The sequence below is a fragment of the Oikopleura dioica genome, chromosome XSR (assembly GCF_907165135.1).
Source record: "Oikopleura dioica chromosome XSR, OKI2018_I68_1.0, whole genome shotgun sequence".
Classification (NCBI taxonomy): domain Eukaryota; kingdom Metazoa; phylum Chordata; class Appendicularia; order Copelata; family Oikopleuridae; genus Oikopleura; species Oikopleura dioica.
Window position 1 is genome coordinate 5,131,742 of NC_137294.1, and position 22,221 is coordinate 5,153,962.

The following is a 22,221-nucleotide window of genomic DNA, read 5'->3' on the forward strand; positions in this document are numbered from 1 at the left end:
CTCTTTTCATATCATAAATGGTAATCTGCGTGAAGATAACCGAGCTGCCTTGTTGTATGGTCGTTTGACCACTTCGGGCCGGACCCTAAGGAGGACGAGAGTGCTCTGCCAAATCTGACCAGATGCTCAAATCTCATCACCCACATAACTACCAAGTGGGTAATTATAAACAAAAAATATAACCGGCTTTCCGTACACACTGATACATCAGCTGTACTTACACTAGTTGAGAAGTATATCGGTTTATTGCACCTACATTATACAGAAAATAAGAATAGGGGTTCAGGGTAAGGTTCTCTCGCTACTACCATAAGAATAATAAGAGCGAAGGAATTGTCAAGGCAACACGGTGATCATTAGAACTAGAAGCTGTGAAAGTGATTTTTACTTTGATTAGACGTTAGATTCTTGAGTTTGAAGAAATTAAAGCCCTCCCCATCGCGGCAGGTATGAGCCCCAGCCAGCTTGACTCTGAAAAATATGAATTTGAACATAAATTATAAAATTTTTCGACTTACAGATTCAACTTCTAGGCCAGCCAACTCAATCAGCTTTTCCTTCTCTTTTGGTTCGAGTTGAAGCATCGTATCTAGCACGGGTATCAGGCCAGTCCTTTCAGAGCCGGGCGCAATTGTCATGAACTTAAGTATGATGTTCTTCAAATACTCCAAGTTGTGGATGTTGCTCTCGCGTTCTTGGTTCTTCTCGAGACGCCGGATTTCCGTCTAAAAACACCATTTACAGGCGCCTTGCCAAACATTTTAAGGCCATACTTTCAGGATGCTCGTCTGGTCTTCGAGACGAGAATTTGTAGCTTCTGATTCAGCAAGCAGCGAGTTCGCATGTTCCACTTTGAGGATGAGCTTTTTGATTTGATCTTCCTGCTTGGAGGATTCGCGGTGGCGCACGGACTCGGATCGCTGGGACATGGAATACGGAGACTGGATGATTTGCTCTAGAGACATAACGTCCGACCGATCATCTGAATAACTTTTAATAGAGATACTCACATGTGCTATAATTTTAATCGATAAAGCCTTATTCTCCTCGTACCGTCCCGTTCCGCGCCAATAGGATCCGATCGTTCTGTCCGCAGCGGGTCAATTTTGGGACTCCTATCTACTTGTTGTGAGTTGCGTCGGTTCTCGAGATCGCTCTCTTCCTGTGCCTTACTCGACTGACGTAGTTTAAAGAGCTCTGATTCCGCTTGGGCCGCGCGTCGCTCTGCCAGCGATAACTTTAATCCGTACTCGTTTCTAAATAATTCTTTACTTTTCCATGCTACCCGTGACGCCATTTCACCTTTCTTTTTGCTGAGCATCTTCGATCGCCTTCTTGTGCTCCTCCTGAGCCCTAGCAAGCTCGTTTTCTAAAGTGAGCGTCTTCGTCTTTGCTTCAAGAACTTCAGCTTCAGTTCTGTTAACCCGTTCGACGAGGAGTTTTTCTTTGTCGCCGAAACTGCTTTCGAGGTCCTTGAGTTGCGATGCGGTGCTTTCAGCTTGGTGACGCCATTTATCTACTTCTAACCGGACGACTTCCGATTGCGACTGACTCTCTTCCCGCTGCGCATTTAGTCGCTTGATTTGATCGTGCGCCGCAATGAGCGCTAATTAATTCAGTCATACCAATATCAAAAAATTTTCTTTTTCGCTACCTTGTTTGGCTTGCTCTAATTGTGCGGGGTCAGAGGAACTCTGTCGCTGCTGTTTTAGGACAGAATGCACTCGGACTTTATACTGCTCGAATTCTTTGCTCAAGTTTTCGTGATCGGTAGTGAGACGCCCGAACTCGTCAAGCTTCTCTTTGACAGTAGCTTCCAGGGCTGACTTCTCCCTAGCCAGTTTCTTCTCCGATTGCTCCTTAAAATACCATAGAAAAAAGCTGAAAATAATCTAAGAGCCAATAATCATCATTTTTTCATAAATAAAAAGAATTAATAGCTTGTTTGAACGCGTACATTTTTGAAGCGAAGATCGACGAGTTCTGCATCCTTAGTTGAAAGCTGTAACTTGAAGTCTTCTAATTGTCCTCGAAGCTGTTCTGTGGTCGACGACGATTGCATCACTTCAGTTCGAGTGTGCATTTCCTAAAATTTCAGAACTGGTGAAACAAAGCTTATGCTACCTTTTCCCGTAACTCGCTCAGTTCTTGGTTGGATGCTTCAACTGTGCTGCGATACTTTTCGACGCGTTCTTCCGCTGATTCGAGCGCCTCTTCCGCCGCATTTGCTCGCTGCCGAACTTGATCGAGCAGATCGTTGAGCTGTTTATTATCTAAAAGGGATTTCAATAAGAGACTCATGGACACGTCTGGGATCACCTTTCTTAGTGGCTTCAGCTTCTTCTTGGGCACTTTCCACAAGTTTTTTGAGCTCGTTGACGGACCGCTCGTAATCCTTCATTTCCATATTGATGAGACGTTGAGTTTTGAAGTCTTCCTTCGTATCTTCCAGTTCTTTGGCTATTTTAGGGTCGAAAGAACTCAAGTCGATATGAAAATAATCTTTTGACATTGTTCTCGATATTATTGAGTCAATAATAGACCCATTCCTGATAATGCACGTTTAGTTTTTTCGACTTCAAGAGCCTTTTCTGCCTTAGTAAATCTTTCCACTAAGATGTTCTTTTCTTCTTGCCTTGCGCGTTTTTCCTAAAATGTGTTTCTCTATGAAACTTCGTAAAACGCCGAATAAATACCTGAGCAATTTGTGAGTCAAGCTGGACTTCTCTCTCCAGCGCTTCATCAAGTCGCGATTCCTTTTCCTTTAGTTTTTGAGAAAGTCGCTCAAGTTCGCGAGAGATGGATTCTTTGGCGTCAATTGCCTCTGCGTTTCGCGAGTTTTCCTCCTGCACTTCAGCCAGGTGCTTGTTAAGACTCTGGAGTTGGGCCTCGAGCCTGTCAACCTCGTCTTGTAATCGATCGTTTTCAGCCTAAACATGGTAATAAGCCATTTCATTTTATGATTATCTTACCTGAAATGACGACGTCGCCGTAGATGCTTTTGATGAAGACTCTTTTAATTTCTTGATTGCGTCTTCACGTGATGCTTTTTCGGCTGACAACTTCTTTTTCATCTCATCCAGTTCCTTTTTGCTCTTGAGTGCCAGTTGTTTTAATTTTTTGTTGGTTTCTTGAAGCTCAGTAGCTTTTTTCTCCATTTTCTCAAGCTCATCTAAGCGGATTACTTTTTCTTTCAAAAAAGCAAGTTCTTCTGCAGATCGTTGGAGAAGACCTTCGAGTTCTTTTATCTTTTGACTTTGTTCCACAGAAGGTACTGTATCTGAATCTTCTGCTTCCTTGCTGTCTGAGCATTCGAGTTGGCTTTTTAAGTCATTAATTACATCGGAAAGTGAGGTTTTTTCATCATTAAACTTTTGCTGATCAGCTGCGCGTTCTTCTTGCAGCTTCTTTATCGTCGATTCTAACGATAAAAATGCTTCGGAATCTTCTTTTTGAGCACTATCCAATTGATTTTTCAGCTCACTTACTTCTGCAGATAGCGATGCATTCTCCCCAGTTATTTCGTTGCATTTTTGTTCTAGATCTTTTATCGTCAATTCTCGATTGGCAAGAGCTTCAGAATCATTTGATTGTCGCGTCTTTTCCTCAAGAAGCGTTTTATTATTTTGAATAATCTCTGTCAATTTTGTTTGAGATTGTTCGAGGTTTGACGCCATTTCCTCCTTTTCATCGCGTAATTTTTCTATTTCCGCGGAAAGCAAGCTAACCGATGCCTTTTCCTCTTCAACATTTGTACGCGCATCTTGGAGCTCGCTATTCAACTGCGTAATGATCGATTCAAGCTCAGTCAATCGAGTTTCTGATTCTTTGAGGCTTTTCAGAGCATCAGCAGAAGTCGAAGCGGAGGATTTAAGGTCAGAAAGGGCTTTTTCCAAAGAGATAATATTCTCTTGGGCGAGACGTAGATCTTCTTCGGAGTTTTCGACTTCTCCACGGAAGGTTTCCATCTTTTCTTTCAGGGCATCGTTCTCGGACTTCATTTTATCAAGTTCAGCTTGATGCGAGGATGAGCGCGAGCTTTGAAGACTTTCAACTTCGCTTTTCAGTTTTGAGTTTTCCTCTTCCGTCGAGCTGAGTTGATTCAATTTTGATTGCAACGTTTGTTTTTCCTCGGTAATATCGCTAATAATTGCATGAAGCTTTGTGCATTCTTCTTCTAATTCCGTGAAGCTGTTTTCTTTTTCTTCGTTGAACAGGTCTGATTCAAGTTCGGCGATGCGCGAGTCTTTGGCATCTATCAGGTCCTGTAGCTCCCCGCGTAGTTGCTCTTTCTCCTCCATCGCCTTGTCAAGCCGCTCGTTGAACATGTCGCGGAACTTGTCCATCTTTTCGTTTTGCTCTTCGAACTTGAGCTTGAGCTCTTCATATTCGAACTCCATCTGTTCAGATTGCTTGTTCGAGCTGCTGCCCCTAAGAGTCTCCTCGAGAGTTGCCGACTTTTGCTTCAGACATTCAATTTCTTCTTCTTGGCGTTTTTGGAGAGATATAGATTCGGCGAGTTCAGACTGGACCGATTGTTTTTCCTTGTTAACCGAGTCCATCTTCATTTTCAGCTGTTTGAGCATGGACATTTGTTTTCGTGAGAACGCACGGAGGTCTTCCAGAGGAAGCGTGTCAATCTTCGACTGCATCCCCGGAGACGCCATGCTCCGATTTCGACAATCTGTTGTTCAAAGTGTTAAAGTGACTTACTTTGTTTGAGAAAAAAGAATCCAGCAAGGATATGAAAGAATGAAATGAGAATGAGCTTTATTTATTTGCTTTCAAATGGCTCTTTCAGATAGTGATAGTTGGGCAGAATGCGGTGAAGAAATGTAATATGCGTAGTGTTTGTGGCAGGCATGACTTCGGCGTTGCGCCTTAATAAAATGCCATCTTGCTTTGTGAATACTGTTTTTGGCTTGACGATTTCGCTTCTGGCGAGACTGGCGCCGATGCCAAATATGCAGCCGGTGGTGACTTCTACGTCGCCTGTGATTGAGGAACGAACTTCAAAGATATTCCTATCCCCAATTTTTATACCTTGAAGGAAACAATACTTTTATCGTTCAATTATCGTCAAGTACCTTCAAATCTGGTTTGTATTTCAAAGATATTTCCATCGCCAATAATCAGTGGTTCCGGCCGTGTGTTCCTGATAACGACGAATTCTTCGATCAGATTCTCACTTCCTAAGTAGGAAATCAACGTTGAAACCCACTTGAAGAACTAACCAATTTTGATGGGCCCCTTCTCGGCGATGATCTGCGCTTTAGGATGTATAACCGTTTTGGCGCCGATCTCCACGCTGAAGTCGCCCTCAATCATTGCCTCCACGCAAACAACTGCTCCCTTTTCAAGCTTTATATCCCCGATCTTTGGCATGCTGAAAGCTTAATTCTATAGACGCGTTTTTAGAACAAATACTTTGACTTTGAATTCTTGAATATCGGAGGCAGAATAAGATTAAACAGAGGGAACGGTATTTTACTTTGTTGTTTATGAAATATAAATATATAAATAGAAATCGGAATATGAACATTGCTTCACATTGCGGAAACATTGTAGAAGACAATATTTACCGCGTCGAAGGGAAAACGGCGATTCTAATCCAGAATAGATGATTGAGATGCGTTAAGAACTTGTGAGGATAAGAAGAAATCACCCCAAATTATGCAGAAAGTTAAGTATCAGTCGATCAAGGTAAGATCGTTTGAGAAACATAAGGAGAACAGAAACACTACACGGAAGTTGGAGAAGAGTATCATCTTCATTAGTAAAAAGGGGCCAGCACATCAGATGAACAACGAAATCAGAAACAATCTCTGACCAGCTCGATTTGAGGCGTGTCGCCGACTGTCTTGAACAGGAACATGCTTTCAAGGCACTAGAAATTCGTTATAATCAAGCCCGATCTTTAATAAGTGGCTTACTTTTAGCCCAATCGATCGTAGAGCTGGAAGACGGAGGAGAAGTTTCGCAAAGCGGCCGGGTTGCTCCGGGTATTTCTGTTTAGCTATATTTTAAGCTTAGATTTAATTATGTTCTCCCGACTTACAGTAAGCCTCTAGCGTGGCGTAAACTTTTTCTCGCAAATCTTCGACAAGGAGCGGGTCTTGTAACTGCTTGACGTCGGGATTGTACAAAATGATCGCCTTCAAGCAACCAAGTTCTGTTCGATCCAGCTATTCAATGTTTTATAAAAAAAATGATGCGTGTAATCACTGTACCTTCATTTCTTTCATTTTATAAACCAATTCCGTAATAACGCGTCCGAAAATGATGTCAACATTTGTCGATGTGGCTTGTCCTCGCGTGAGGATTTCATTCTTTCCAATGAGCAGTTTATCCTAAATGAGTGGAACGGTAAATTTTTTTGGGATATTGATAAAAAGAAACCTCGAATTCCATCGAGCGATGCGCGATGTCCGCGATTGTGATTTCATTCCAGGCACTCTGCACTAGATAAACTCTATCGTCTGTTTTTAACGTCTCAAACTGCGGAATCATCTTTGTCCACTCAATAAGCGCACGAAGATATTCAGTGACGTAGTTGACTGAAAAAAAGCATTCTATTAAAAAAGATGCGACCGTTACAAACCTCCTTGATTCTGTTGGTATAACCTGTCCAATTCGTTTTCCGCGTCTCTGATCTGTTCTATAGGCATTTCATCAAATGGGTGCCCGCCGTTTTCAGATGCTAAAGCATAATGAATAAAATATGGTTAGCCCACAGGTAAGTCTAGAATAAATTGGTTGAGAAAAACAGCGCTTGTCTACGCGACTTACAAATATTTCGGGACATCATAGACGACTCCCCTCCGTTCTCGTAGTCCATCATCATTTTGCCGGCGTCCTTCGAAACTAGGGAAAGTTGATAAGCAGAAATTAACAGCTAAACTTACTTTCGCCCTGGACTGCTTCGCGCTTCATTCCCATCGTCAGACACTTTTGATATCGACAAAACTAAACAAAAATAAAAACGTGTCTTGATTATTTTAGTCATAATCCGGGTCACTTATGAACCCTTTAAAAAGCTAACCTGGCATCTATTTCTCTGTCGCTTGTCGATGACGCAGTGTTTGTTATCTCTACAGGAGTATGAGAGCTCTTTTCTGACCGTGCGTTTGAAAAAGCCCTAAGAACGAACATTAGCACATTTTGGTAGGTTTTTTTAGTCTCACTTTGCAACCTTCGCAGCTGTATAAGCCGTAGTGTTTTCCAGAGGCTCTGTCTCCGCAAACTAGAATGAATCTAAGTGAAACTAGAACAGAAGTAGAAATTACCTTTGCAAACATGCTTCGAGTGAAATGCGCCCTCAGAGTAGATATCCATCGAGAAGTCGTTGGCATCATTGGGGATCTCGCCGACGTACTCGGGCTCTTCTTTGATGTATGGCGAGTTGGTGTCGATTTGAACATTCTAATCAAGCTTGTTTTAACTGTGCAGAAAGATAAGAAGCTACTTCGTCATCGTCAGAATGCTGATTTTGAGGGTTTTGCTCCTCCTGCGTCATCATAGGTCGTGACAGATGATTCTGGAAGCGTTGCTGGAGAGATTGGAAGCGCTGGTCCTCGGACATATCCATGGGCTCCCCTCCGCCCATTCCAGGGAAGAGACCCCTTAACACTTTTGATAACCATAAAATCCTTTGTAACTTATCCTCCCGGACCTTTTAGCTCACCTAAAAATAATCAAGCCTCGGGATGACAAAATCATAATGAGCACGAAGTGATTATATTATGGTAAACGTACTGAAGACTAAATACGCTTCCACCAGCATGTCAACTATTAAAATTCCCGGCAAAGGAATACTCTGATACTAACCTCGGAAAACCAAAATTCATGATTTAAACTGCCTTGGCCGATTCGGTACAATTTAACAATCTTAACACCAAAGAGGTAAGAATCTCGGTTGTTTTCGCTCTCTTGATCGCATTGGTGATCTGATAGTTTTAAATTATTTGCTAATCTTCCACTGATACTATGAGGAATCTTCGATAAGGCGTCGATGTGAATTACTTTTCTCGCATCTTTTTCTCGAGTACATAAGCATCTGCCGGCGTTATTTTCTGTAATTGGTTAACGTAATTAAGTGTTTTCTCCTACAATAACAGCCTTTATTATAAATTTTCAATGACACTGGTCGAAAATGAGGTAGGAAACATAAAAAAAACAGTGTCAATGAAGAGAGAAGATACTATTGATTATTAAATAACCAGCCCTTGTAATAACCTTCTTTAGTATCAACGACCGTGAAACCGTTCTTCTCGTAAAGTCGTCGGGCAGCATCATTATTCGTCTGGACATGTAACGTTACAAGATCGACTTTCTCTTTTTGCGCGTGTTCCAAAATATGGCTACCGATTTTTGGTTTATTCGCGAAATCAATAATTGTACTATTACTTCAGTAGCTTCTGGCCGACTCCGAGCCGTCTGTACCGCGGTAAGCACCCCAAAGTCATAATGTAGCATCTCTTCTGATTGTCAACAACCTCTATAAAGGACTGAAAAAATGCTTTTGAAAGGGTTTAACCTGTTCTTGCACACACGGCCCCTATGGTTAGATCGTCAAGGAAAGCGAGCTTCGACCACTCTCCGAGCGCGATAATATCGCGATAAAATCTGAACATGAAAAATGGAGCTCATGTTGGGTTATTTTGAGGGCCATCTTGGAACTCAGTTACCTATGATTGTAGGAAACGGGAAACACTTGCTGATTTATCAGCCGTAATACGCGAACGTTGTGCTGTGTGACTTCACCCAGTTCTATCGTGCCAACCATCTCTTTAACGATCACGGCTAAAGCGAACTTCTCAAGAACTCGGAAAGCTTACCCACTTTTACTTTCAATAACAGTGACAATCATAATCATATCATTTACATTTGTACAATTGAATTTGAAGAAAAACAAAATATGAAGTTTATTGAATATAAAACGTATAATTAAAAAAATAAGAAATGCGTGGAATATTGTGAGATTAAGCGGCAGTATATGAAAGGAAGTCTTCGATCGCATCGTTGAGAGAAAATTTCTAAAAGCGAATTTTATAGAGATCACGGAAAACAAGCCTACATGAAAGCGGTGGTAGAGAAGCCAGCGGTCGACATTTTTCAGGCGCCACTTTTCAGCTTCAGAAACAAGTGTTTCCGATTCAGACGTAACTTGCTCGATCGAGTCTGAAAGTTGAGTTGATAGTTGAAGAGAGGATAGAAAGAATGAACCTGTGAGGTAGGAGGCCATGTGAATGAGGGACACTTCATTGCGGACAATTTCCTTTGCCTCGTCGCAAAGAAAGAGGCTGGAGACAAGTGTTGGGAAGAGAATTCCCTTCAGAACGGGCTCGGAGAAATATTGGAAGGGCAACATGCAGAGTTGGTTGAGAATCGTTGGTTGTTCGCCTTGGTGGATCCAGAGCTGGTTCTCCTTGTTTCCCATGACGAAATAACCAATAGCCAAGATCGATTCATGGCGAATCGCCTCGGGAACCATCGAAGTCAAAAGACATGCAATCACTTGTCAAAAATGTTATGTTCTCTGATTGACCACTGCTTTCACCTGATCGAACTTGTAGCAGTTCTTGGTTTAGAATTCGTTGCATGGTCTCAAGACAGAGCGTCGCCGCTGAATTAATGCATTGGAGGATCAGCATCGTAGTTCGCTCGATCGCCGGGGAAAGTTTAATTCCACCGTGCTGATTGTCGCTATTCTGCTCGAGAACAATGGATCCGTAAAGCACCGAGATTCCGCCCAACAATTCCGTTCTTAATTATTCAGATTCTATCTAAAATAGGTAATGTGTTATACCTTTCGAGCATAGCAATAAACTCTTCATGGTACGATGGGCTTTTCGCAATGCCTACAGTTCGTAGACTCGCAGTGAGGAAGGCGAATGCAGCAGAGAGCACGTCATGAGAGCATTCAATTGTCGCGAACTGCCAGAGCTTCTCGTAGAAACCTGATTGCAGAGCGTGTGAGATGACGTCTGAAGAAGAAGCATGCGCAAGTTCCGCCCCAGTAGGAGCATCGGTGCAAGAAGTCATCAACCAGGCAAGGCTATCTAAAAAGACTGGTTCGAATGCTGAACTCAGGTGGAAGAGCTATACCGAGCAGATACCAGCGATCTACATATGGCGACTCAGCAATGACGGGGTACTTGACAAACGTTGAAGTCACAAGGTCGATGATGGTAAAAGGCACAGAGCTGCACATAAGACTAGCGCACTGAATCGGCCGCGAAGATTTGATCACGTCGACGATGAGAGACAAGCATCTTGCAGCAATTGTGCGAATTTGTAGGAGACCTTATCATTCATTTAGCCTAGTGAAAAATAATACCGGCAACATACAGCTGATGGCTTGAGTGAGCGGCAAGACATCCCCAAGTTGAGATTGTGGAGCCACCTTGGCTAGATCAGTCAATGATCGCTCAAGCGCTGCTTGTCGGTTTGCCGACCAGACAGAGTTTTTCCCTTCCTGGAGCTGAAGCTCGGCCTGGCGTTTGATGTCACCAATCAGTTTTCCCATTTTGCCCTTGCTCGACGCGGGAGGGCAGTCCCCATTCAACATGAGTTCGAACTGCTCGAATCTGTTTTCCACTTTGACACGGATTTTTTTCAGCTTCTTTTTAGCAGTTTTCTTCTGAGAAGCGACGGTGATGAGGCTCTTTTCTGGCGAAGAATCAAAGTCCTCGCGGTCAGATGCGAAGTTCAGCTTTCGCGAAACAGTTGATGAGGGTGATTCTCGATTCGACTTTTGTCCATCCATGTTCGACCGTGGCGACACTGGGATACAGCGACTCATATCCTGAATAAGTTTTCTAAAAAAAAATAAAACATAAAATTGCTACCTGCGCTCGTTCTTTCCGCTTCTCCAGCTCTTCAAGACGTCTTCTTTCGGCCTCGATCTGCTTTGCCTTAATTTTTTCCTTGCTTTCCATCGCATCTTTCTTTTCTTGTTGCCGTCTGGCATTAACGTATTCCTCGTGGCGCTTTTCTTTGTTTTTGAGCGCCGCAATCTTGGCATTTTTCTCCTTTTCTAGCTTTTCGGAAATCAACGAGGTCTTATCCTGCCGCTTCTGGGATAATGTTGAAAGCCACGTTTTTCGCTCATACTCAAGGCGTCTTTTGTTGAGCTCAACAATTATAAAACGGCCAATTTTATGAGATAGAGTAGCTTGTTTTATCTTCGATAATGTTTTTCAAATATAAACTGTGATTATTGTGAACCCGGACCTTTTGCGAGCAATGACTGCGCGCTCACGCTCCTCGTTTTCTTTTGCCTAAATCGATAAAAATACTTTGAGTGAAACAAGACACTTACTTTGAGCTCCTTCTGTTCTTCTAATGACATCGTGTGCTTCTCCGTCTTTTCTTCGTATTTTTTGATCTTCTTTTCTCCATCCGCTCTTTTCATGCCGATTTCTAGCTCATTGATGAAGTTTACTTCTTTTACTTTTTGACTTTCGTCTTGCGCCTTGATCTTGAGGTCCTGTTGTTGTGCGTTTCTTTTTGCAGTCGCCTGCTTCAGTTTTTCTTCGAGGTTAATTTTGGCGCGCTGTTGAGCTTTTTTCTGGTTTTGTTGAGCTTTTTCTACCTTTTCAGTTTGTTTTCGTACTTTTTCCGTCTGAAGATATATTTTTTGTGAGTCCACGTGATTATTAGGTGTAATAGTAGAAAAATCGACCCCCCGATCGCCCTTTTTAAACTTTTAATTTCATGCAGAATAAGAATCCTTATGTCGCGGCGATCATTTTGGTACCAAATTCATCGCAATCGGACTTGGTTTTCGGCCGATAAGGAGCATTTGAAGGCCCAAAATAAGCACTAGAAATTTCTAGCGCCCGGAAAGGGATGAATACTCCAGCTCATCAGTACGCCACTTGTTCCAGATTGTAGAGCAGGCTCTACTCTATCGGAATCTACTCGCAAAAGTTGTGAACAGGGGCTCTAGTGAGAACCAGCGCCCGAAGAAGGTCGAAAAATGAAGCAAAATTGGGGTGAAATCATCAGTCTGAGATCATGGAAGTCAAATTTGGCCTTGATTTTGCCCCATTTTTTGAGCTTCTTCGGGCGCTGGTTCTCACGAGGGCCCCTGTTCACAACTTCTGCGAGTAGATTCCGATAGAGTAGAGCCTGCTCTACAATCTGGAACAAGTGGCGTACTGATGAGATGGAGTATTCATCCCTTTCCGGGCGCTAGAAAATTTCTAGTGCTTATTTTGGGCCTTCAAATGCTCCTTATCGGCCGAAAACCAAGTCCGATTGCGATGAATTTGGTACCAAAATGATCGCCGCGACCTAGGGATTCTTATTCTGCATGAAATTAGAAGTTAAAAAAGGGCGATCATGAGGGGGATTTTTCTACCGTTACACCTAGTGATTATCGCTGTACCTTTTCCCGCTGAATCTCTTCACGCCGCTGTTGGGCTTCTTTCTGACGGCTCTCGATCAGCTCCCTATAGGATTCGCTGTTCTTTTCCGTATTTTTGCGCGATGGGGACATCAGAGTCTCGTGAAGGGTGGCAAGCCGTCCTGGTTCTCTATACTGACAGTCGTCTTGGCTAATGACATCGTCGGCCCAGTCAAAGTCTTCTATCGGGCTTTGCATGGAGCCGTTTGCGTTGTAATCGCGCACATCTTCCAAATCAAGTCTACAAGATTAAGATTGAAAACAAATCTCTCTATTTGTATTGCTTACTTTGGAACAGGAAGGTCGCACTGGTCTGGTGAGACGGAAATTGGCTTTGGCAAAACGCTCGTGTCACTTACTGACTTGCCTTTCAACCTATCTGCCCATGTTCTGGTTCCGTTGGAGTTGTGATGCGCAGTTTGTTTATTCTGCTGATCTGTGTTTGTCCGATTAGAGAGCCTTTCACGCGGTGATCTAGGAGTCTTTGATCTGATTTCATCCAGCTTTCGCGGGGCAGGACTGGTCTTGCGCACTTCCCAAGCAATGCCACGGATCGGCAGCTTCTGTTCGAATGTTGGATCCCGCTGTAGTAGAATTCGTTCTTGAAGCTTTTCTACGTCGTACAAGTAAGCTTTCAGGTAGAGCACTACTTCCTTGCATTCTTCTACCGACTCGTCTTTTTCGCAAGTCGCGTAAATTTGGTCTATAAAATTCATTTACAACCGGGGTAAAATTAAATGTTCCTGACCAACGGCTTTCTTGAGATTGTCGATTAAGAATTGCCACTTTTTGGCGTTTGCGCGCGCTCTGATGTCGGTCCTTGCTTGATCGTAAATGCGACGCATATCACCGCCACCGTGCGTCATGTGCTCGACTGCGGAGATCCTCGTCTCGCTCTTCGATCGACCAAAGATCGGTACTGGCCGCATGCAACGGTCGCCTGAAGGTTGTTGTGGAACATTGTAATAAAGTAGATTTCGAGCGTTACGTCCTTAGATAAATGCGTTAAATGAGACTGCTCTACTGCCGTGGGAAGGAGTTACCTTCTTCCCGGATGATTTTTTTCATTTTTTCTACTTGGAGACCTGAGTTGGCGCTTGCCGTTGATGCCGAAGATTTGAGCGAGCTCTCCTTGGAGCTGCCTTTGGAGCCCTTGCGTTTCGCCTCAAACCACCCATCGTTGGTTTTAAAGGCACCTCTCATCGACAAGAAAAAACTGTCCGATGATTTTACAAAGGTGCCACTACTTTATCTGAGCGAGGCATTTTTACAAAGATCTGAATAAACGTTCCCTTAGCGTCGATTCTAGAAAATATCCGTGGAATCGAAATTTTGAAGATGAAAAATTAAAAAGAGCATCAATCAAGTCAAAGCGTTTTCAGGTGACTCTTGATCGCTTCCTCGAGCTTCTTCGTGTAGCTGTCGATTTTGGAGACGTTGGAATTCATTTGCTCGAGATCAATTATTAGTTGACTAAGGTTGCCGAGGAGGACGTCGATCTCGTTGTCCCTGGCGCTCATTTGCACGAGTCGCGCGGAGATGCTCGCCACTTCGTTCTCAATCTTGCCGATTTGGAAGCCGGTCGCCTCGTTCATTTTGTTAAGTACTTCGAACTCCCCTACTGGGACTAAAGTGATAATTAGCCAAACTGTAAAACTGGCGATCTAAAGCACCTAAAACAGTCTCGTGTATGTATTGGCGCGCGCGTTGATTAAAAGCATGCCCAGCTTTCTGCAACGGGCTCGTGCTCTCGACCTGAGACTGATTCAGTTAGCTACAACACACACTCTAGATTAACTAAGGGACAATCCCTTTCTTGCTGAATTTTGTAATACTTACTGGATGGTACGTTTTGAGCATTCTTCCAACAATCTTCTGAAGACGCTCGCGAAAGTGACTGATATGAACAGCCTTCTTGTCGAAATAAAAGCTTTCCTTCCTCGCTCCTGTCAAGAAGTTAATGCAAATTTGATGAGATATTGATAGAACGTGCAGACCGCAATCGTAGGTATTCTTTTGTGCGACAACGTCAGCGTCAACGATCTTGAAGGGGACTTTTGCGCCAATGGACGTAGCAAAAGAATTTGCGCTTCTTTTAGCCGCCTTGACATTCGAATTACTATCCAAGTAGATTAATTGAAGAAATATGCAAAGACTTTTGAGGCTTTGGGATAAAAAATGCAAGGCTTACCTTATCGAGTTGAAATGAACAAATTTTTCCGTCTGTCGGAACCAGACGAGTAAACTCCAGTGAGTACCCCCGGCATTCCCTGATTCCTCGTCATTTATTGGAATGAGAACGATCTCCTTAGCAGACAAATTCAAACTCTGAAGCATGGCATCTGCTTCGAAAGGTTCTGCGCACAATTTAACCAATTGCACAAGGGAAGGATCAACATAGCCAATTCTTGGATCATTGATTTCTTCGTTGCTTAGATATTCGTAGAAAAAGGAGATGATCTGGTCGTTGAGCCAATTCGGGGCGGAGAGCAGTGCCAAGTCAGATTGCCGAAGAACAGAATCGTGGTAGGAAATAACAATCGAATCTGTCATTCAAAAGTGTATCTTTAATTTTTTTTTAATATTTAAATGCTGCTTCAGCTCTGGTTATCTTACTCTTGGCAAAAATAATGTTTCTTTACAAGAATTGTATAAGTTAAGGTAGTCAGTGTGAATTTACACGAAGAAAATAGTTCAATCTTCAAAAGAAAAAGAGAATGGAGAAACTTGACGATTTTGTAGTCATTAAAATGGTACTGCTTCGCGTTATGTTGCTGCTCACCGTAATAAAAGACTTCTAGCAACTCAGACTCGCTCAACTTGGGGAAAATAATAAAGGTGTAAATTATCACGTTCCTATGGCAACAAGCGCGCCACCTGCAAGTCCGCAAGAAAGAGGCACATTCTCTTTTATTATCTCTTCAGTCGGGTACTAAACAACTCAACTCAGCTGCTATTTTGGTGATAAACAGACCTTGGATAAATCGAACTGGGGATTGCGGCTTTTCAGCTTGTTGTAATCGTTTTTTACTTTTGGCCAGTCGACTTTGATGTATCCAAGTTGGGTCAGAACTAAACCCCTTTGTTGGAAGCAAATGTACATAAAAGGCTAAAAGTACCAGAAATACAGGTGATTCCACCGCCAACAGTAGAAAAAGCCAATTTTCCCACTTTCTTGACCAGAGCTCCAATAACTAAGCCGCCGATAAATCCAACTCCGGTTTCTTTTAAGATCTGAGCATTTCTAATCAAGACAGGAATAAATCTAACTTCTACTGGCGTTCAATAGACTTACGTTCTAGGAGGAACTTCTTGTCGTCCTGTAAGGTATTCTTTTACTGTGCCCAAAGCTTCGTCCATCACTTCGATTCTTACCATGTCTGAAAAGATTTTAAAAAATAGTGGAAATGTAGGTTTGATAATTGTAGGTAAAATTGGATATGCGTTGAGAATAAGAAAGCTACAGAAAACAGAGCAGATATACAGAAATTACTTCATTCATTCTCAATTACAGTGGATGATCATGAAGGTAGTCGGAAGTGGTTAACTGAAGAAAATGAAAAGGAGATATCCTTTTTTAAGGATTTGGTTTGTACGGAGCACTTGGGTTCGAGTTGAAACCTTCGAGTTGAGTAGCGTTGATGTTTTCCCACTGCCATTGAAAGGCTGGATCGCCAACTTGCGAGCAGGGCATCATCAAAAGTTTGGAGGCGTCAACAGTCGCGCACTTTTTCGAGGAAGGATGGACGAGTTGTTTGTCCATGTACTTCCACAGCTGGTTTCCGTGCTGATTGTGACAGTCCCAAGTCAGGATGCTCTTGCTTCGGTAACTTGCGTCTAGACAGATTCGAACGGCGCTTTCAGGAGTCTGACCAGGTCGGATGTCTTCCCGCCACGTCAGTTGCAAATCCTGGGCATGGCTTCCTTTCTTACATGGCGACACAATTACTTGACTACCCTTAAATAACAATCGTTTAATCAATTGTATCTTTACAGCTATCTTGCCTTTTTGACTTGTGGATCCATACAGAGGCCGGACTGAATATGCCGTAACTGGCCCCAGGCGGCAGAAGGAGGCAGAATCGGAGGATAGTAATGGAGCAGGTCAGGAATGATGTTCTTTATGTACCAGTCAAATGATTTGCAGTTGAGTTCCGCACGGAGAGCCTTGGCCTTCGTCAGATCTCCAGCATCTACAAAAGAACGGATAAAAAGATAAACAACTTTGGAGGCTTTGAATTACCGATTTTGCGAACATAAGGACGTCTTTTATAAAAGAACTCAGCATATTCGTCCATCCAGACTTCTGCTACTCGTTTATAATTGTAATTCGGGCCGCCAGTATTGGGAATAGTATATGGAACAAACTTTCGATAGATATGACCGATTCGGGAGCATGGAGCGTCAAGAATCCTTCCTCCGCACATCCAAATTTTGAATGAGAGCTCGTACTGCTCACCGCCCCAAATTTCGAGACCTTCGTCATACAACCCAATCTCGTAGAAATAATTTCGTTCGATCGCAAACAGCCCACCTGCCATAACTGGTGATTCGAACGGATCTGATGGATCTTTGGGGCGTTTTTCTTTTGGAATGGGGATTCTTTTGTAGTACAACTCCCAGTCAAATGCTCCTCGCATTGCGTCGCCAGGCTGGCTGATATATTGAAAGTTTTCGTTGTCGATGATGTCAATCATTGGGCAGACAACAGTCTTGCGGTCCAACGAGATCGGATGAAGCAACGGAGGGAGCCAGTTGTTTGCTACTTCTACGTGCGAGTCCAGAATCACCACAACCTCGCCTTTCGCCAGATGAACGCCACGGACTCGACTGCGAATCAGTCCTTGTCTCGTTGGGTTTCGAATAAGCTTGACTTTCGTAAACTTTGCCAAGGTCTTCTCCAAGTCCGCTGAAAAATAAATAAGCAGCTTGAAAAGAAGTGTTAAAAATTCAATTTCAAAATATTATTCACAATAATTACTTTTTAAATACAGGCGAGTACTAGCATCATCGACTAGAATAATCTCTCTTAGCAAGGAGTCTGGCGATCGATTGTGGAGGGAATGAAGGGTTCTTAGGAGTGTGGTAAAGCCTTCGTTGTGGAAAGGAATCACTACGGAGACATCTGGCAGGTCGGAATGATATTTTTTCGATTTACAGCTGTTGTGGCGAATGTCGTGAAGGCTGCGATCGAGCGCGATTCTGTCGGAAACGAGAATGTTGAAGCCGTTGTCTCGATACGCCGAGTCCAACTTTTCATTCTCGAGAAGTTCTACCGGCCGTCCTTGTTCTCCCAAGCCTACGATACATTTAATCGCGTGTTTTGTCCAATATTCAACCTGTTCGAGCAGCTTCTTCGCGCATAAACTCGTGGTCGTGCCAGTCTTTCCAAACCGGCTCTCGTTTCTTGTGCTTGACAACTTGTTGCCCTAAAATCGCACCTGCATGCATTTGAGGATGAGCAAGATCTCCATGGAAGTTAACTTGGCTGTGCGGCGACTCGCTAAGATTGTTGTCAATCAAAAGCTTTCCTCAAACAGGAGCCAGTTTAATTTCACACCAATAAAACCGCTATTTCCCATCTCCTAAGACTAAATCTATCTAACTCGAATACTGAATTAAAACTATATACACTGAACTAAAAACCCAATTTATAAAGACGCATTACGAAAGTATCGTACATTAATTTGAAGATAGATCTGATGTAGCGCGCTCGTGAGCAACGTTGTTTGCCATACCGAATGGATTGAAGCTGATCGATGCTTGCCGTTTCTCCAGAAGGAAGCTTCCTATAAAGAAGAAAAAGCAGGACGAAGCAGAGTCCGTAGACAAGAGGCCGGACCCGCACCTTCATAATCTTGGAACGCTTATTTCCATTCTGGAATATGAAAATAATTGAGAGGCGCTTTATTATAAAAATCCGTTTATTGAAGTAAAAAAGTAAAAGATTTAGGAAGCATTTGAAGAAATAAGGCAAAGTCGGTTGTTGGAAGCAGCGCGATCGCGCGTTAACAGAACGCAAATGTCATCTAAAAAGCAACGTCAAATTTAATGATTCGGTAAAATCGATCCTAACCTTGGCTCATGTTGAGGTCTTCAAGAATTGAATACACCATTTTCGCTGTGTTTAACTGAACGTCTGATAGTTTGTCTGTTTTCGCGTCCTTTAATTCAGGAAGGAGCGGCTCTTTCAAGTCTGATAGCCACTCCCGTAAGAGTTGGTCTAGCTGCGCTTTCCTAGGCCAATAAAATAAAAGTCTTGCGGCTTCGCTTTGCAAGTTCTTACGACAGATATCGGATAGAGTTCCAAGCCCCTTCTTTGACCCTTTCGAGGTGAATCCACTTTGACATGGTTCGCGGGAGCTCTTCTTCAATAAGTTCCAGACTAAGATACTTCCGAAGCACGAGAATAAAGGGATGAACAAGAGGATTCTTCCCACTAGAATAAAATTTTCATCTCTGAGAGATTGTCATCTTCTTACAATTCATGCTTGTTGTACGCCTTCATGCCACGCAAATATAACTCATCCACGGAAAGTGATTTCAGGGGCCACGTCCGGAGTTGTTTCAGAACTTGGAAGAAGTTCGAAACGCTGGCGATCTGGGGTCGGCTTTGAATCGAGCCCGGTCGCGTTGCTCGCACGTGCGTGAAAGCTTCCACGTCCGTGAAGCCCTTAACGCAGTTTCGGCTAGACACAACGATCAGAGATGATGGTTACCATATCAAAAATGAGCCAGGCCGCGCAAACGACTCCGGTGCGGCCAAGTCCAGCGTGGCAGTGGACGGCGCAGGCGCCCTCGCTGATTGCGAACGAAATCACTTTGCAAATATCGAACATCTGGTCGACGGAGTAAACTCCGTAGTCTTTTGTCGGGTAGCTGTAGAAGCTGATCTTCTCGGCCATGAGGCGCTCGGGCGAATACGTGAAGCCGGACTGCGCAAGCAAGGTTCCACAGTGCTCGTGCTCACCTGGCTCTTGCAAATTCACTATCGAGCGGATTCCCGCGCTTTTGAAGTATTTCACGTTGTCAGGGAAGAAGTCCTCGGCCGGACGCGCGATCGCAAGGAGCTTCGATGGCCAAATCCAGCTTGAGCTCAGTCTAGGCACTACGGAAGTTGAAAAGGCGAAGTTTCGCTGCTCGTGCTTGCACTTGGCCCCGCAGCCTACCTAATTCAAAAATACTCATTTCTTCAATGACTTCAGAATTGAAAGTTCACCTTACAGGCGACGCCCGTCGGAGTGACTTTTCGAATCCCCTCCCCTAACAATGACACAGATGGTTCCATATTCGAGTCCGATTACCTCATTTCTCTCTGAATTCATTTCTATTAAAGTTTTAATTTTTAATAATTCGAAAATCTAGTAGAAATAAGAAAATGATAAAAAAATGAATGTCATGCTTAGAACGTTATTTAATCAATAAAAATTATTCTTAGAGAAACTGTACTAGTTGCAACACAGTATCTATCGCTCGTAATACGAGCCTCGTATAGTAATTTTCTAGAACCGAGAGTAGCGCCTCAATTGGAGCGGGCGAGCCAATGAGCGAGCAGAGCTGCGCGTTGAGCCACTTTTCTCACTAGGAAAAATTCTCCTTTTCTATTTTTTCGTTTCTCTGGGAAACTGACGACTACACATGAATATTTTACGAATGACTGCCTTATTTACTGCTGACTATGTTGATTTAAAACTGCAATTACTAAAAACTCAATTTCAGAATGAAAAAGTGAGAATTCCGCGCCAGATTATTTGGAGGGAAACAGAAGAAGAAATCCAATTGCTGTCGTTGGTCAACAAGGTTATTTTCAACGCCATCGAACAGCAATACAGGAAAATCTAATTCCTAAGAAGGAAGTACTTCTAACAAGAGAGAACACTCTTTCTCGACTGCCTTTACTTTCATGATCGGAAAGCAAAATTAATTAAACACACTTTTAAATAAAACCTTATGATAAATCAGAACTGTAAAACGATACCGATTCTGATTTCAAGTTTATTTTGTTTTTTTTTTGCAATTTTTATTTTGTTAAATTTCGTCAAATGTCAAGTTGGAGAATTGATAAAGGGATTCAAAAGCGCGGATAACTCTTCAGTTCAGTCGCTAAGTTGAACTATTTTAGCAGGAGTGAATTTTGCAATGAGGCATAACAAAAGCATTTCCGAGAGTAAGACCGAACAGAACTATCAAGATTTCAAAAGCAGATTTTATATTTGGCGATAAGTGATTTCAATATGGCAGAGAGAGGGAAGGTACAGTGGTGTGTGGAGTTGGTGCACCCCTAGTGAGTGCTGCGTTGGTGCACCCCTGACCCGCACTTTTTCTATTGTTTTCTTCTAGAAGTAGCAAAAGTGAGTGCTGCGTTTGTGCACCTTTTACCCGCTATCTAGGGGTGCACCAACTCCACACACCACTGTAAATGTGATTCGTCTTGTTTCCCAGCTCGAACGCCCCCTATTTTAATTTCCGAGCTGATCTTCTCTCGTATTTTGAAGTCTATTCTTCCGAGTCGAAAGCAGATTCGAAGAGCTGGAGTAAAATGTCGGTTAATTTTTGCGATGAGTCAACCCTTGAATGAGTCATTTCCTGAATTTTTAAATCTTCCAGTCAAAAACGGGATCAGTGAGTCATTCACCATCTTTCGACGGAGAAAACTAGGGAAGAGAAATCAAAGTAGCGATCGGAAGAGATTATTTCTGCTTCTTTTTTGTGTTGATTACCTACTCATGCCAATTTTGTCTACTGATTTGAATAGTTTAGATTGACATCATGGAAGTCATGGCGGGCCTCACCCAAGAAGAACTGGACTTCAAAGAGCAACCCCGCAAATGGGTCTGCTCCGAAAACTTGGCCAAAGTAAGCATTTCTGATGCAATCTTCGCTCTCTTTAGTCGATCTTCCTTTTATTTCATGCGACTTAGTGGCTGTCTAAGATGATCCTTGTTTTTTAACTATCTTTTGTTTTTAGCACATTGGCAATGCAGTGACAATTCTCTGCAAAGTCATGGAACGAGTTGATGAAAACAAGATAATCGTCTCCGATATGGTCGGCCAGATCACCTGCACGTGCAACAACGAAGAACTCTTCTTGTTCGCAGAAGTAAGGATAAAACTCATTACTGGAACATCTTTTCCCCAGGGAACACTTATCCTGGAAGCGGATGAAATCAAAGACGCTTTATTATGAAGAGGCCGCTTTAATATTCGATTAAATCTTAAGATTTAAGAATGGTTGAAAAATTCTAAGAAAATCCTCTAAATATACCGTATATATCATTGCATTATTTCAACTTATTAAAATTAAAATTAAAAAAAACATAAACTTGTTTAGAAAGACGACTATGTGCAGCTTGAAGGATGGGCATTGAGCGAGACGGAAATCCAGTGCTGTTCGCTTGAGGAGCTCAAAGACGAAGCCACCAACGACGAAACCGTCTTACTCCGCACCAAGGCCGCGCTCATGATGGACCAGTACTCCGCTGTCGTCTACGCTCAGTAAAATCTCACCGCGAGCATTTTGAAAATCCGCTGAATCATTCACTGCGCGTTTTTTGGTGAATAAATCCACTGAAACCAAAAAGTTTCAAAAATTGACCCCCATCGGCTATACCAAACAGTTATCTTATGATTCATAAGTTATGAAATTCTAGGAATCAATGATTTCCTTAAAATTGTTTGACCTGCACGAAGGGTTTAATTGCGCTTCATCGTCATTTTCGTTGAAAGTATTTTCCATGTGATTGCCGGAAGGATAGTGAAGGGTAGCTACGTGCCTTGTGTCAATTAGGCGCCTTTTGAAAAAGTTTGTG

At 42.8% G+C, this 22,221-nt stretch overlaps 10 protein-coding genes across 12 annotated transcripts; 1 reads left to right on the top strand and 9 right to left on the bottom strand.

Annotated features, from left to right (window-relative positions):
- Positions 1–226: 226 nt before the first annotated feature.
- On the bottom strand, positions 227–4,683 carry LOC145709715 (uncharacterized). Its single transcript, XM_081787412.1, has 12 exons — positions 2,973–4,683; positions 2,697–2,930; positions 2,550–2,649; positions 2,320–2,460; positions 2,125–2,273; positions 1,958–2,086; positions 1,655–1,859; positions 1,303–1,606; positions 1,054–1,256; positions 774–982; positions 519–725; positions 227–471 (listed from the first exon to the last, which is right to left on the bottom strand). The coding sequence occupies exons 1-12, from the start codon at positions 4,665–4,667 to the stop codon at positions 424–426; spliced, it is 3,624 nt and encodes a 1,207-aa protein (XP_081643538.1). The 5' UTR covers positions 4,668–4,683; the 3' UTR covers positions 227–423.
- A 70-nt stretch (positions 4,684–4,753) lies between these two features.
- Positions 4,754–5,396, bottom strand: LOC145709719 (dynactin subunit 6-like). The gene is made up of 3 exons (XM_081787417.1): positions 5,235–5,396; positions 5,088–5,192; positions 4,754–5,043 (listed from the first exon to the last, which is right to left on the bottom strand). Exons 1-3 carry the CDS (start codon positions 5,383–5,385, stop codon positions 4,775–4,777), a joined length of 525 nt encoding a protein of 174 aa, XP_081643543.1. The 5' UTR covers positions 5,386–5,396; the 3' UTR covers positions 4,754–4,774.
- Positions 5,397–5,417: 21 nt separating this feature from the next.
- Positions 5,418–7,954, bottom strand: LOC145709717 (retinoic acid receptor RXR-alpha-B-like). The gene is made up of 13 exons (XM_081787415.1): positions 7,828–7,954; positions 7,466–7,622; positions 7,287–7,422; positions 7,185–7,243; positions 7,043–7,138; positions 6,906–6,966; positions 6,790–6,864; positions 6,602–6,700; positions 6,400–6,557; positions 6,231–6,350; positions 6,059–6,185; positions 5,934–6,016; positions 5,418–5,887 (listed from the first exon to the last, which is right to left on the bottom strand). The coding sequence occupies exons 1-13, from the start codon at positions 7,845–7,847 to the stop codon at positions 5,813–5,815; spliced, it is 1,266 nt and encodes a 421-aa protein (XP_081643541.1). The 5' UTR covers positions 7,848–7,954; the 3' UTR covers positions 5,418–5,812.
- Positions 7,916–8,808, bottom strand: LOC145709720 (N-alpha-acetyltransferase 50-like). The gene is made up of 5 exons (XM_081787418.1): positions 8,688–8,808; positions 8,537–8,625; positions 8,407–8,497; positions 8,225–8,360; positions 7,916–8,072 (listed from the first exon to the last, which is right to left on the bottom strand). Exons 1-5 carry the CDS (start codon positions 8,783–8,785, stop codon positions 8,019–8,021), a joined length of 468 nt encoding a protein of 155 aa, XP_081643544.1. The 5' UTR covers positions 8,786–8,808; the 3' UTR covers positions 7,916–8,018.
- A 16-nt stretch (positions 8,809–8,824) lies between these two features.
- On the bottom strand, positions 8,825–13,710 carry LOC145709716 (uncharacterized). Its single transcript, XM_081787413.1, has 14 exons — positions 13,456–13,710; positions 13,161–13,403; positions 12,701–13,115; positions 12,395–12,653; positions 11,324–11,626; positions 11,236–11,282; positions 10,851–11,124; positions 10,351–10,807; positions 10,108–10,305; positions 9,809–10,061; positions 9,560–9,765; positions 9,226–9,516; positions 9,077–9,180; positions 8,825–9,035 (listed from the first exon to the last, which is right to left on the bottom strand). Exons 1-14 carry the CDS (start codon positions 13,613–13,615, stop codon positions 8,982–8,984), a joined length of 3,264 nt encoding a protein of 1,087 aa, XP_081643539.1. The 5' UTR covers positions 13,616–13,710; the 3' UTR covers positions 8,825–8,981.
- LOC145709718 (sentrin-specific protease 8-like) lies at positions 13,662–15,006 on the bottom strand. Its single transcript, XM_081787416.1, has 4 exons — positions 14,604–15,006; positions 14,252–14,531; positions 14,086–14,173; positions 13,662–14,039 (listed from the first exon to the last, which is right to left on the bottom strand). Exons 1-4 carry the CDS (start codon positions 14,963–14,965, stop codon positions 13,780–13,782), a joined length of 990 nt encoding a protein of 329 aa, XP_081643542.1. The 5' UTR covers positions 14,966–15,006; the 3' UTR covers positions 13,662–13,779.
- On the bottom strand, positions 15,006–15,792 carry LOC145709721 (FUN14 domain-containing protein 1-like). 2 transcript variants are annotated; one of them, XM_081787419.1, is made up of 5 exons: positions 15,708–15,792; positions 15,532–15,656; positions 15,387–15,484; positions 15,269–15,344; positions 15,006–15,186 (listed from the first exon to the last, which is right to left on the bottom strand). In XM_081787419.1, exons 1-5 carry the CDS (start codon positions 15,788–15,790, stop codon positions 15,179–15,181), a joined length of 390 nt encoding a protein of 129 aa, XP_081643545.1. In that variant the 5' UTR covers positions 15,791–15,792; the 3' UTR covers positions 15,006–15,178. The 2 variants fall into 2 exon arrangements, with proteins under 2 accessions (XP_081643545.1, XP_081643546.1); XM_081787420.1 differs by having other exon boundaries at positions 15,006–15,344.
- Positions 15,793–15,831: 39 nt separating this feature from the next.
- On the bottom strand, positions 15,832–18,311 carry LOC145706587 (polypeptide N-acetylgalactosaminyltransferase 10-like). Of its 2 annotated transcripts, none has more exons than XM_081784008.1 (6): positions 18,151–18,311; positions 17,752–17,915; positions 17,394–17,711; positions 16,656–17,321; positions 16,418–16,605; positions 15,832–16,370 (listed from the first exon to the last, which is right to left on the bottom strand). In XM_081784008.1, exons 1-6 carry the CDS (start codon positions 18,264–18,266, stop codon positions 15,990–15,992), a joined length of 1,833 nt encoding a protein of 610 aa, XP_081640134.1. In that variant the 5' UTR covers positions 18,267–18,311; the 3' UTR covers positions 15,832–15,989. The 2 variants fall into 2 exon arrangements, with proteins under 2 accessions (XP_081640134.1, XP_081640133.1); XM_081784007.1 differs by having other exon boundaries at positions 18,094–18,311.
- Positions 18,312–18,318: 7 nt separating this feature from the next.
- Positions 18,319–19,745, bottom strand: LOC145706588 (protein tyrosine phosphatase domain-containing protein 1-like). The gene is made up of 6 exons (XM_081784009.1): positions 19,632–19,745; positions 19,132–19,581; positions 18,895–19,085; positions 18,699–18,851; positions 18,489–18,649; positions 18,319–18,441 (listed from the first exon to the last, which is right to left on the bottom strand). Exons 1-6 carry the CDS (start codon positions 19,698–19,700, stop codon positions 18,362–18,364), a joined length of 1,104 nt encoding a protein of 367 aa, XP_081640135.1. The 5' UTR covers positions 19,701–19,745; the 3' UTR covers positions 18,319–18,361.
- A 1,417-nt stretch (positions 19,746–21,162) lies between these two features.
- LOC145706590 (uncharacterized) lies at positions 21,163–21,994 on the top strand. The gene is made up of 3 exons (XM_081784010.1): positions 21,163–21,268; positions 21,381–21,512; positions 21,744–21,994. Exons 1-3 carry the CDS (start codon positions 21,182–21,184, stop codon positions 21,909–21,911), a joined length of 387 nt encoding a protein of 128 aa, XP_081640136.1. The 5' UTR covers positions 21,163–21,181; the 3' UTR covers positions 21,912–21,994.
- The last annotated feature ends 227 nt before the right edge of the window (positions 21,995–22,221 follow it).

What these genes read in the sequence shown, in the direction of transcription:
- LOC145709715 (XM_081787412.1), bottom strand. Translation starts at nt 4,667, where the DNA reads ATGGCGTCTCCGGGGATGCAGTCGAAGATTGACACGCTTCCTCTGGAA. An exon ending in CGGCGACGTCGTCATTTCAG is followed by an intron (nt 2,931 to 2,972) that starts GTAAGATAATCA and finishes TACCATGTTTAG; the next exon opens with GCTGAAAACGATCGATTACA. An exon ending in TGAGCGAGTTACGGGAAAAG is followed by an intron (nt 2,087 to 2,124) that starts GTAGCATAAGCT and finishes CTGAAATTTTAG; the next exon opens with GAAATGCACACTCGAACTGA.
- LOC145709719 (XM_081787417.1), bottom strand. Translation starts at nt 5,385, where the DNA reads ATGCCAAAGATCGGGGATATAAAGCTTGAAAAGGGAGCAGTTGTTTGC. An exon ending in GAAGGGGCCCATCAAAATTG is followed by an intron (nt 5,193 to 5,234) that starts GTTAGTTCTTCA and finishes TTTCCTACTTAG; the next exon opens with GAAGTGAGAATCTGATCGAA. An exon ending in AATACAAACCAGATTTGAAG is followed by an intron (nt 5,044 to 5,087) that starts GTACTTGACGAT and finishes GTTTCCTTCAAG; the next exon opens with GTATAAAAATTGGGGATAGG.
- LOC145709717 (XM_081787415.1), bottom strand. Translation starts at nt 7,847, where the DNA reads ATGAATTTTGGTTTTCCGAG. An exon ending in AGCATTCTGACGATGACGAA is followed by an intron (nt 7,423 to 7,465) that starts GTAGCTTCTTAT and finishes AAGCTTGATTAG; the next exon opens with AATGTTCAAATCGACACCAA. An exon ending in TATGATGTCCCGAAATATTT is followed by an intron (nt 6,701 to 6,789) that starts GTAAGTCGCGTA and finishes ATTATGCTTTAG; the next exon opens with CATCTGAAAACGGCGGGCAC.
- LOC145709720 (XM_081787418.1), bottom strand. Translation starts at nt 8,785, where the DNA reads ATGGTTGGCACGATAGAACTGGGTGAAGTCACACAGCACAACGTTCGC. An exon ending in CCCGTTTCCTACAATCATAG is followed by an intron (nt 8,626 to 8,687) that starts GTAACTGAGTTC and finishes TTTCATGTTCAG; the next exon opens with ATTTTATCGCGATATTATCG. An exon ending in GTCGGCCAGAAGCTACTGAA is followed by an intron (nt 8,361 to 8,406) that starts GTAATAGTACAA and finishes AAAAATCGGTAG; the next exon opens with CCATATTTTGGAACACGCGC.
- LOC145709716 (XM_081787413.1), bottom strand. Translation starts at nt 13,615, where the DNA reads ATGAGAGGTGCCTTTAAAACCAACGATGGGTGGTTTGAGGCGAAACGC. An exon ending in AAAAATCATCCGGGAAGAAG is followed by an intron (nt 13,404 to 13,455) that starts GTAACTCCTTCC and finishes CATTTATCTAAG; the next exon opens with GACGTAACGCTCGAAATCTA. An exon ending in GCTCACTCAAGCCATCAGCT is followed by an intron (nt 10,306 to 10,350) that starts GTATGTTGCCGG and finishes ATGAATGATAAG; the next exon opens with GTCTCCTACAAATTCGCACA.
- LOC145709718 (XM_081787416.1), bottom strand. Translation starts at nt 14,965, where the DNA reads ATGACAGATTCGATTGTTATTTCCTACCACGATTCTGTTCTTCGGCAA. An exon ending in GTTCATTTCAACTCGATAAG is followed by an intron (nt 14,532 to 14,603) that starts GTAAGCCTTGCA and finishes CTACTTGGATAG; the next exon opens with TAATTCGAATGTCAAGGCGG. An exon ending in TGCTCAAAACGTACCATCCA is followed by an intron (nt 14,174 to 14,251) that starts GTAAGTATTACA and finishes TAACTGAATCAG; the next exon opens with TCTCAGGTCGAGAGCACGAG.
- LOC145709721 (XM_081787419.1), bottom strand. Translation starts at nt 15,790, where the DNA reads ATGGTAAGAATCGAAGTGATGGACGAAGCTTTGGGCACAGTAAAAGAA. An exon ending in CAAGAAGTTCCTCCTAGAAC is followed by an intron (nt 15,657 to 15,707) that starts GTAAGTCTATTG and finishes TGTCTTGATTAG; the next exon opens with AAATGCTCAGATCTTAAAAG. An exon ending in CCCAGTTCGATTTATCCAAG is followed by an intron (nt 15,345 to 15,386) that starts GTCTGTTTATCA and finishes TGAGTTGTTTAG; the next exon opens with TACCCGACTGAAGAGATAAT.
- LOC145706587 (XM_081784007.1), bottom strand. Translation starts at nt 18,266, where the DNA reads ATGAAGGTGCGGGTCCGGCCTCTTGTCTACGGACTCTGCTTCGTCCTG. An exon ending in TCCTTATGTTCGCAAAATCG is followed by an intron (nt 16,606 to 16,655) that starts GTAATTCAAAGC and finishes GTTCTTTTGTAG; the next exon opens with ATGCTGGAGATCTGACGAAG. An exon ending in TGGATCCACAAGTCAAAAAG is followed by an intron (nt 16,371 to 16,417) that starts GCAAGATAGCTG and finishes TTGTTATTTAAG; the next exon opens with GGTAGTCAAGTAATTGTGTC.
- LOC145706588 (XM_081784009.1), bottom strand. Translation starts at nt 19,700, where the DNA reads ATGGAACCATCTGTGTCATTGTTAGGGGAGGGGATTCGAAAAGTCACT. An exon ending in GCGTACAACAAGCATGAATT is followed by an intron (nt 18,852 to 18,894) that starts GTAAGAAGATGA and finishes ATTTTATTCTAG; the next exon opens with TGGGAAGAATCCTCTTGTTC. An exon ending in AGACCTCAACATGAGCCAAG is followed by an intron (nt 18,442 to 18,488) that starts GTTAGGATCGAT and finishes GTTGCTTTTTAG; the next exon opens with ATGACATTTGCGTTCTGTTA.
- LOC145706590 (XM_081784010.1), top strand. Translation starts at nt 21,182, where the DNA reads ATGGAAGTCATGGCGGGCCTCACCCAAGAAGAACTGGACTTCAAAGAG. An exon ending in GCTCCGAAAACTTGGCCAAA is followed by an intron (nt 21,269 to 21,380) that starts GTAAGCATTTCT and finishes TTTTGTTTTTAG; the next exon opens with CACATTGGCAATGCAGTGAC. An exon ending in AACTCTTCTTGTTCGCAGAA is followed by an intron (nt 21,513 to 21,743) that starts GTAAGGATAAAA and finishes AAACTTGTTTAG; the next exon opens with AAAGACGACTATGTGCAGCT.